The 8,555-nt window shown below is 59.9% G+C and overlaps 1 protein-coding gene across 1 annotated transcript in view; it reads left to right on the top strand.

The window, feature by feature from the left end:
• Positions 1-8,327, top strand: part of SULT4A1 (sulfotransferase family 4A member 1) — a gene marked incomplete at both ends in the record, with an annotated part of 30,889 nt that extends 22,562 nt beyond the window's left edge. The window contains 3 exons of the mRNA XM_080812320.1: positions 185-279; positions 5,404-5,542; positions 8,215-8,327. Of these exons, the coding sequence (XP_080668446.1) occupies positions 185-279; positions 5,404-5,542; positions 8,215-8,327 (347 nt within the window). The remainder of the gene's footprint in view (positions 1-184; positions 280-5,403; positions 5,543-8,214) is intronic.
• Between the last annotated feature and the right edge of the window lie 228 nt (positions 8,328-8,555).

Genomic DNA, 8,555 nt, shown 5'->3' on the forward strand with positions numbered 1-8,555 from the left:
GACTTCAGAGGGGGCTCGTCTGTGAGACCACCCCCGGGGCCGAGAGCTTGCTCCTCCCTTCCCAACCCACAGCTCCTGGGCAGCGAGAGGGGGGAACCTTCCGGAAGGCAGGGAGCCAGGCCACCCCACTTGTGCACGCCTGCTCCCCCGAGGCCGGGACTCACTTGTTCCCTTGTCTCCACAGTAGGCTACGGCTCCTGGTTCGAGCACGTGCAGGAGTTCTGGGAGCACCGCATGGACTCGAATGTGCTTTTCCTCAAGTACGAAGACATGCACCGGGTGAGTGCGGCAGGCGGCCAGCTGTGCAGGCCGGCGCCCCCGGCCCCGCAGCTCCTAGTGCGGGAGCCCTCCCGCCCCTCGGACGCCAGGGTGGGCGTGCCTGGAGCGCGCAGCTGGACTCTCCGAGACCCCCGGCTTCTGGGCGGGAGGACTCGGAACTTCCAGGGGTGCACAGAGTCCTCCCGGCCAGGGCCCTGCCCCCAGTACCAGGCCCCAGGCCTGGCCCCAGGGGCGGTCTCTGGGTTGGGCTCACTTAATTCTAGAAGGCTTTTTCCCTCTCTGCTCTGTCATCTCTGGAGGGACATTCTGATGCTTCCCCTTTCTTAGAGCAGACGAGAGGCGAGCTTTCCCCACGTCCCTTCCTTCTCTCACTTCTTGGCCACACGTGGCTGCGGGTCCCCTCAGAGTTGTCCCCACTCCTGAGCCCGCTGCGGCCGGGCTCGCCCCTGCACCCCCCGTGCTCTGTCAGGGCTGCCCGCGGCCGACTGCTGCTCGGTCTGGCGCTCGGTGTTCCCGTCCTCCCACCTGGCCTCCCGGCCGCGGGCGACTGGAGATGGCCGCCGCCTCCGCCGGGCCCTCGGTGGCCGGCTGTTCCCACGTCCCTGGCTGCTCTCCTCTCGCGGCCCAGCCGGCCTCCGCTCTCCTCCCGTCCTAGCCTCGATCCCTTCCCTGGTGACCCTGGGCCGGACGTGGACCTTCCCCAGACTCGCTCTCCACTGACCGCCGCCTGCACCTGGCTCCCGGAGCTCGTCTGAACCAAACTAGAGGTTTTCCTTCAAGTCCTCCGCAGTTCCTCCGTGCGAGATGGTGGCAGCCAGCTCCGTCTGGGTCACTCGGGTGAAAGTCGTGAATCCTCCTCGACTTCTGACTTCCTCTCGCTCTCTGTGTCCATCTTCCCAGTCCTGTGGCCTCTGTTCAGGGTATGCCCCTCATCTGACCATCTGTCTCCCGTCTCTGGGGTCCGGGTCACCCTCGCTTCGGGCCCGGATCCTCGCTGGCATGGACTCCTGGGTGGCCTCCCTGTGTCCCCTCAGGCCTGTGTGCTGTGCAGTGTCTGCTCCAAGGGCACCCGCGCCGGTCAGACTGTGCCCAGTGGCCACACGTCGTCCTGGGTGTAGCTCGTGGCCCCCACGGCGGCCTGGCGCCCAGGCATCGCCCCACGCCCGCCGGCCTGCCTGCCGCTCCTTCAGCCTGGTGAGCAGGCTCTGTTTGCCGTGGACCCGCCTGGAATGTTCTTCCCCTCCCGTCTCCACGTGGGTCACTGCCTCGCTTTCTCCTGGTCCTGGTTTCTGTCAGTGACACTTCCCCGGGTCCCCACTTGAAGTCGGCCCCTGCCGACCCAGCACGTCTCTCTTCCCCCTCCTTTTTCTCACAGCGTTTACCATCCACCCCGTATCTGTTCGTTCGTGTCTGCGTTTCGCTCGCGGTCCTCCCCGCCAAAGCAAGGTCCCCTGAGGCGGGGTTTGTGCCAGTTTATGCTTTTAAGTCAGTGCCTCACGGCTGGCAGGTTCTCGGGAACCAGCTGTGGGTCGGACGGACGGTTCAGGGTGGAAACCCTTCCTTGTTAAGCAGCCAGAGGCCTGCGGAGTGAGGGGCTTGTCTGGGCTGGGCTGTCCCGGCTCCTGCCCGCGCCCAGGCCCAGCCACTCCCTACGGCGTGGTGGCTGCGAGCGGGCGGGGAGGACGGCACCAGGCGGACCAGCCCGGTGCCCTGACTGAGGCTCTTGCCCAGGCCTGGCTCTCTCCGTGTCCAGGAGAGTCCACGTGGTCCAGGCGGTGCAGATGGGGACAGGGATGGGGGAGGGCACTTGGTGACGCTGGGCAAGCTCGGCAGGGCGTGGTGTGGAATTTGGTCTGGATCACACAGTGACCTGCTAGGAAACAGGGAAGGAAGGGCGGGCTCTGCGTGGAGATGGAGAGCTCGCTTTTGGCTTCATGGAGTTTGAGGGGGATTGTAGGATAGCCAACAGGGATGCCACGAGTAGGGGCCACAGGACAAGCTCAATGAGGGGCACAAGTGGTTTGGCCACCCCCCCCACCCCCCTCCACCCTGTGAGTCCCACCTCCCACGCTGACCTGGGGTAGGCCACGTGAATTTGGAGACCTGGATAGGTACGCTGCAAGCAGGAGCCTGGGGAGGGCTCAGGGGCCAGGGCTTGCCCTCGCACAATGCATGTGGGATGCCCACGTGTCCCACGGAGGTTGCCATGGGAAGAATGGCCCTGCCACCAGCCCTGCCTGCCTGCTGGACCTGGGGGTGGTATCGTCCCGAGGCTCCCGGGCCCTGGCAACCTTCAGATGGCTGCAACAGAGGGGTGCCTCTGGGGATCCAGCGCCCTGCTCTCTGTGGGGCTGACCCAGGTGTTGGGGGTGGACTGCTCACACTGGGACCTCTCTGGGCCTGATTGCTGGGAGGTGAGACCGCTTCTTCGTCACAGGATGGGGAGGCCTCATCCTCAAGCAGGGCCAGACGTGGGCAGGCCAGGCTGTTAGCGGGCAATCAGCAGGTGTCTGTCATTGTAGCACATGCTTGAGGTCAAGTGTACAGATCACAAGTCCACACCTCGATAGACTTTTTACAAGTACGTGTCTGTGTGGTTGTCCAGATCAAGATCGAGAACATTGTTTTTTCTCCGGTTGATGCCTCTGCTTCCCAGAGGCAGTCTCTCCTCTGACCTCTGTTGGTTCCGATTAGCTTGGCTCGTTTTGGAATCTCCCAGGAGCGGACGCTGGTTCATCTGGGCTTCGTGTGGCGGGGTGGTTCTCACGTCCATATGAAATTTCGCTGCAGCAGGAACATGGCACCATGTATCTGTTCAGTGTCACTGGCCTTTCCAGGGGTTTCTGTTCAGGGTAGTTGGAGATAAAGTGCTGTGAACGTTCCTGCGTCTTGGTGGACACGAGTTTTCTTTCCCCGGGCGCCTCCCTGGGGTGGGTATCCTGGGATACTGACAGTTTGATGCTCACCCGGACCACGCTCGTTCCCGCCTGTGTCACAGGCCTGGTGTCCGTCCAGCTGCGTGCACGCCTGTAGGGGCCAGGAGCTGCAGGAGACTCAGCAACGAGGAACTGAAACCATTATTTTAGTCACTAAACCACGGGGAGTGGGCTGCACCGTTTATATACAGCTCGTGGCTAAAACACAGGCTGATGCCTGGCTACGCTGGGTTCATTCCGGGCGCTTCACGGTGAGTGCTCGTTCTGTGCCTTACTGGGCCCCTCTGAGAAAAGTTCATAGACGGGCTGGTTTCCATCGCAGTCCAAACCGCCAGCCCTGCCCGCACCTGTCTCCGTCTGGACTCATGCTCCCAGTGCCAGAGGGACGAAATGGCCTTTCCTGTGGTCAAGATCCTAATTTCCAAGTGTTTACTCTTTTTTTGGAAACCTCAGTAAGGGTCTGGACACCTTTGATAGAGGTTGAGGAATTTTAGGAATTCACCTTGTTTACATTTTACTTCAAGAAAACAGCCCCCAGCTCCCGGTCTCCGGGAGCGCAGCCAGGCCTGGCACATTCTCATCTTGGGGTTGGAGGTTAATACTTGGCACTTGCGCTCTTGCCGCCTCATGCGTCCCCCCCCAGGGGTTCCCCCGTCTCCCCATTTGCTGTGGGCTGTGCACGTGAGCAGGACACCACGAGGCTGCCCAGGTGTGTCCCCCAACAGGTCCTGCAGTCACCTGTGAGGGGTGCTTGCCAGCTAGAGGTGAGGAGTCTTGACTGTGACCACATGGCAGTGCTGGGACTGGACCAGGGATGCCTGGGAGGTCCCATCTGCTGTCCAGAGCTAGTCTGTGGCTGGGACGCCGCCTGCCTGCATGACTCGGTGTCATCACCGGGAAGCAGGCTGGTGGCAGGCAGCTGGGTGCGTGCTGGCGAGTATGCCTCCCTCCCTGGGCTGGAGGTGACACCGGTGGTGTGTGTCCCTGTGAGGATTCTGTTGGCCGCTCTGGCAGTTTGGGTCCCTCTCCTGTGGTGTCGCCTCCAAGGGCCGCTGTCTTTAATTTCTGTTGCTGCTTTTTGCCTTTTAATTACAGATACTGGGTGGCAAAGCAGGGAGAGGAGCTCTTCCTGTTCCTTTTCATTCTAACGTTTTTTTGCGCTGCCGATCCCGGCCGAGCTCTGCACACGGGCCCTGGAGCCAAGCACCTGTGCCGCTCTCCGGTGGGAGCCCCTGAGCGGGGGACAGCTGTGAAAGTGGGACGCGGTGCCCAGTGGTGATTACCGTGGGAATCCAGAGAGGAGCTGATGCTCAATCTAGCTTTCCCAGAACTTTTTCTTTTAAGGTTTGCAGAACACCGGGAAAAAAATTAAATAGATTTCTTTATCGTAGGACTTTTCAGGGGCTTTACTCCGTGAAATGCTTTATAAACCATCAAGGAGGCAAAGGCCTCCAGCGTTTTCCTGATGCAGGGCCTGGACATTGCCAGAGTTGGGAGACGGCCTGGTGCCAGGTCAGGGTTCTGGGCACGACATTTGACAGTGTACAGATTGAGAACGTTAGGCGCCTTGGTATTTCCCAGGGAGAAGGGTGGGGGGGGCAGGGGCTGTGTGGTGAGCAAGTGTGTGCCCCTCCCTCACTAATGCTCCCTCTATCCAGAAGGGGGGAGTGTCAGGGCCCAGAGATGGCTTTATGTCCCTCGAGTCAGCTGTCACTGAACCCTTACACCAAGCCAGCTCCTCCTGCCGGGTGAGGTGGGCTGGCCCTGGGGCCTCTCTGGGGTCCCCAGGGGCGTCCTCGTTTGCCCAAGTGCCAGCTGGTTCCGGCTGATGGCATGGAAGGAAGGGGAAGGAGATAGAGAGCCGGTGTGGCTCCTGGCACAGCTCTAAAGTGAGTTTTCCTGTCTCGCTGCTGTTTTGAAATGGCCACAGCGATGTGCACAGCTCGCGTCTGCTCCAGATCCCTCAGAGGACTGGGGTTTCAATTCCAGCCCTGCCACTTGAGAACGGAGTGCCCTTGGGCAGTTCCTGAACTTGGATTTCTTTTCAGACAAAGCCAGGATCAGGCTTGTCTCGAGGACCGAGTAAGGAAGTGTGTGCAGAGCCCCTGGCGAGTGACCAGCCAAGAGCCTTGGGTCAGCAAAGGCACCGCCCCTGACGGGCTCCCTGCTCTCTGCTCTTGTGTTCCAGGACCTGGTGACGATGGTGGAGCAGCTGGCCAGGTTCCTCGGGGTGTCCTGTGACAAGGCGCAGCTGGAGGCCCTGAGCGAGCACTGCCACCAGCTGGTGGACCAGTGCTGCAACGCCGAGGCCCTGCCCGTGGGCCGGGGTATGCGCACTGCAACCCTCCCCCCCACCCCCAGCCCTCCCAGCCAGGGTCCGTGGTCCCCCACGTCCCTGTTCCCTGCCCTGGGCCTCGTGTCTCTGGAGCTCTCGAGCAATGGGGGGCCCCCTGCTGGCATGGCATTGCGACTGTGCGAGTGGCCTTGGAGATCTCGGGGTGACTGTCGGGATGTGAGCTCTGTGTGCAAAACACTGCAAGCAGGTGCCTTTCCCGACCGCCCTGCAGAGCAGATCCCGGGGTGGGTTCGGGCTGTGAGATGTGGGAGCCCGAGGCTGGCAGCCTGCAGCTGGCTGCAAGGAGCTCCCCTGCAAGGAGCAGGGGCGTCTCCCCCTTTGTGGGGCTCCATCGGCTCCTCTCCATCTGCACCGTGGGCCCCAGCACCACGTGGGCCACGGCGGGGAGACTGGCACTGGCTTCTGGTGCCGCGGCTGCCTCCTGGGCACAAAACGGGTGAGGCGGAGGACGCGGTCCAGGCAGGAGCCCTCGGCACGTTTGCCTGGGTTGCTGTCTGTCCTTCGAGGTTTGCAATGTTCGAAACTGCTTGCTGGTGGAGACCTCGGTGTTACAGTGCCCTGGCCCTTTGGTGGGCGCCGTGGCCCCAGGAGCCACCGTCCTGGCAAGTACGAATTGCCTGTGGCGCTTGGTGTCGTGCACCTGCCGTCGCTTCCCAGCTGGGCGAGCTGGGACCTTCCTCAGGCGACAACGTCCGGAGGCCAGAGCCCGCAGCGCGTCTCGGAGGCGCGGCTCCGTCCAGGCTGGTGCCAGCCCATGGCAGCATCCTGGGGAGGGCCTCGGGGCGGGCTTTCGGGCTCCCCCAGCTCCCGCTCTTCCTCTAGGAAGGGGCAGTGCTAAGGTCAGGTGGAGGGCACCCTCCTGCGAAGGCAGAGCAGGCGGCTGGAACCACAGCACCCTGCGGGTATTTCCTGGCTGCGTCTTCACAAATATTTATTATTTAAAATTTATTTGCTCTTTTTTCGTTTCACTTTTGCTGTGTTTTGTTATCCTTGGATGTGACCTTCTCCAGAATACCCCTTTTGGTTCATTTGCGTGGTAAAGAAGTGTCGAGAACATACTGCGTGCCCATATGCTCCTTCTGATGTGTTTGCTTTATCATTGTTTACCTTGGTTTTGCTTTATTTCAGTTCTTTGATTTTGTTTTCTTTTAGCACATTGCCTCTTTGCTCAGAAGACCTCCTTGCGTTGGTGAGAACGCAGGGCTGTGTAGCCAGCCGCATTGCTTAACTTTGATTCATGTCACAGCATAAATTGCACTGTCTTGATTCCAAACCCTAAACCAGGTGGGTGACTCCTTTGATGAGCTCTCAGCTGCCTCGGCTGAGAAAAATAATCATGGAAAAATATATTTATAGTGTGGTTGGTCTAGAAGCTTCTAATTTTGTCCCTGAGGTATTAGTAGAGGGTACCAGGAACACTTTCTCGTTTCCCCCTGCCCCGGACATGGATGTATAATGTCTCATTACCAGAGAGAAAATTCCTGTCCTGTCAGGTCTAGTAGCTCAGCATCTGCAGGGTTGCATTTTCTCCTTCCTGAGGTCCCGCCAGGACGAGGACTTCTGTTAATAGTGGAGCTAATGACGGATATTGGCTGGAGACAGTCGCAGCTCTGATCTCAGAGATGCTGATGCGGGAAGGAATTCAAAACGAGCATTTTGGTCCCCTGAGGGTGTTCCTTAAAAGCATGGGGATGGTGCTCGGGCAACGGTCCTCATGGCACCTGGAGCTGGGGGTTCGGAACCCCGACGCCTGCCATCTTCCTGGGCTCTGCTCGTGTCTGAGCAGACCATCCGAAGGTTCTGTAGTTACCAAGCAAAGTGGGTTTGCTGGCCTTGGGCATTTTGAGCCCTCTCTTTCTCCCCTAAGCGTTCATAAACGAGCACCTAGCCCGTGCCTGCCTGATAGTCCTCAGGGTCCATGCTCCTGCACATCTGCCCAGAAGAGGTCTCTGTTTTGACTGAGCCTCCCTGAGCTGGAGCGGCACAGAGCGGCTGGGCATCGCCCCCGACTGACTTCTGTGGGGCTCGAGTCTGCCAGCCGCACATCTGGCATCTAGTTGCAAAAGCTCGTTTACACTGCGACTCTTCTGTTCCGTTTAAATTCCTCCCCAAGGTTGCATGGGCAGGCTTCTCGAAATCTTTACTCTTGACTCTGTCGGGAGCCTTCCTACTCACCATAAAAGGTTCTGCCTTTTTGGATGGTTTTTTTCCTCTTTGCGAATTCTCCAGAAGCAGATGCCGCCTTGGTGGAGCTGTTGAGTCGTGAGCGAGTAGTGAGACCCCGGAGAAGCCAAGTGCACATGGTGCCCCAAGTGGTAGAGCCATAGCACAGACACCACCCGTCCCCCGGGGTGTGCGCCCAGCCGCTGGGGATGCGCCGGTGTCCGGGGGCCGAGGCCCTGCTCTTGAGCCGCAGCGCGCCGGGCTCACGCGGTGGGCGAGGGACACCCAAACGGCCAGACTCGGGGAGATGGGCTCCGCTCGTCTGTAGTTCAGGTGGCCTGTCCTGCCCTTGTAGGCCAAGTTCGGAGGGGTCCAGGAATAGATCTGGAACCTTCCAGAACCTTTTCCAAGGCTCCCTTTGGTTCGGGATCTGGCCTGACAAAGTGAGTTCAGCACGTCCTACTCTTGTTTGTGTTTCAGGAAGAGTCGGGCTCTGGAAGGACATCTTCACCGTCTCCATGAACGAGAAGTTTGACTTGGTGTATAAACAGAAGATGGGGAAGTGCGGCCTCGCATTTGACTTCTGTTTGTAATAACAGCGACAGCAGATTTGCATGCCCACAGTACCCAGACCCTCCACTAGCTAAAAGTCCCGTACGCACTCATTTGTTCCTTGCTGGACGAACTCCGGGAGCGGTGTGAGGCCCGGGGGAGGGAGGGACGCAGCGGAGACGCTGGAGGAAGAGGGGGCCTTGCTTCTGCCCCAGAGCAGCTGTCTCGCCTTGGGGATGTGAAGGCTCTACCTGTCTGATTACAAACAT

Source organism: Martes martes, assembly GCF_963455335.1.
Source record: "Martes martes genome assembly, chromosome: 8".
Lineage (NCBI taxonomy): Eukaryota > Metazoa > Chordata > Mammalia > Carnivora > Mustelidae > Martes > Martes martes.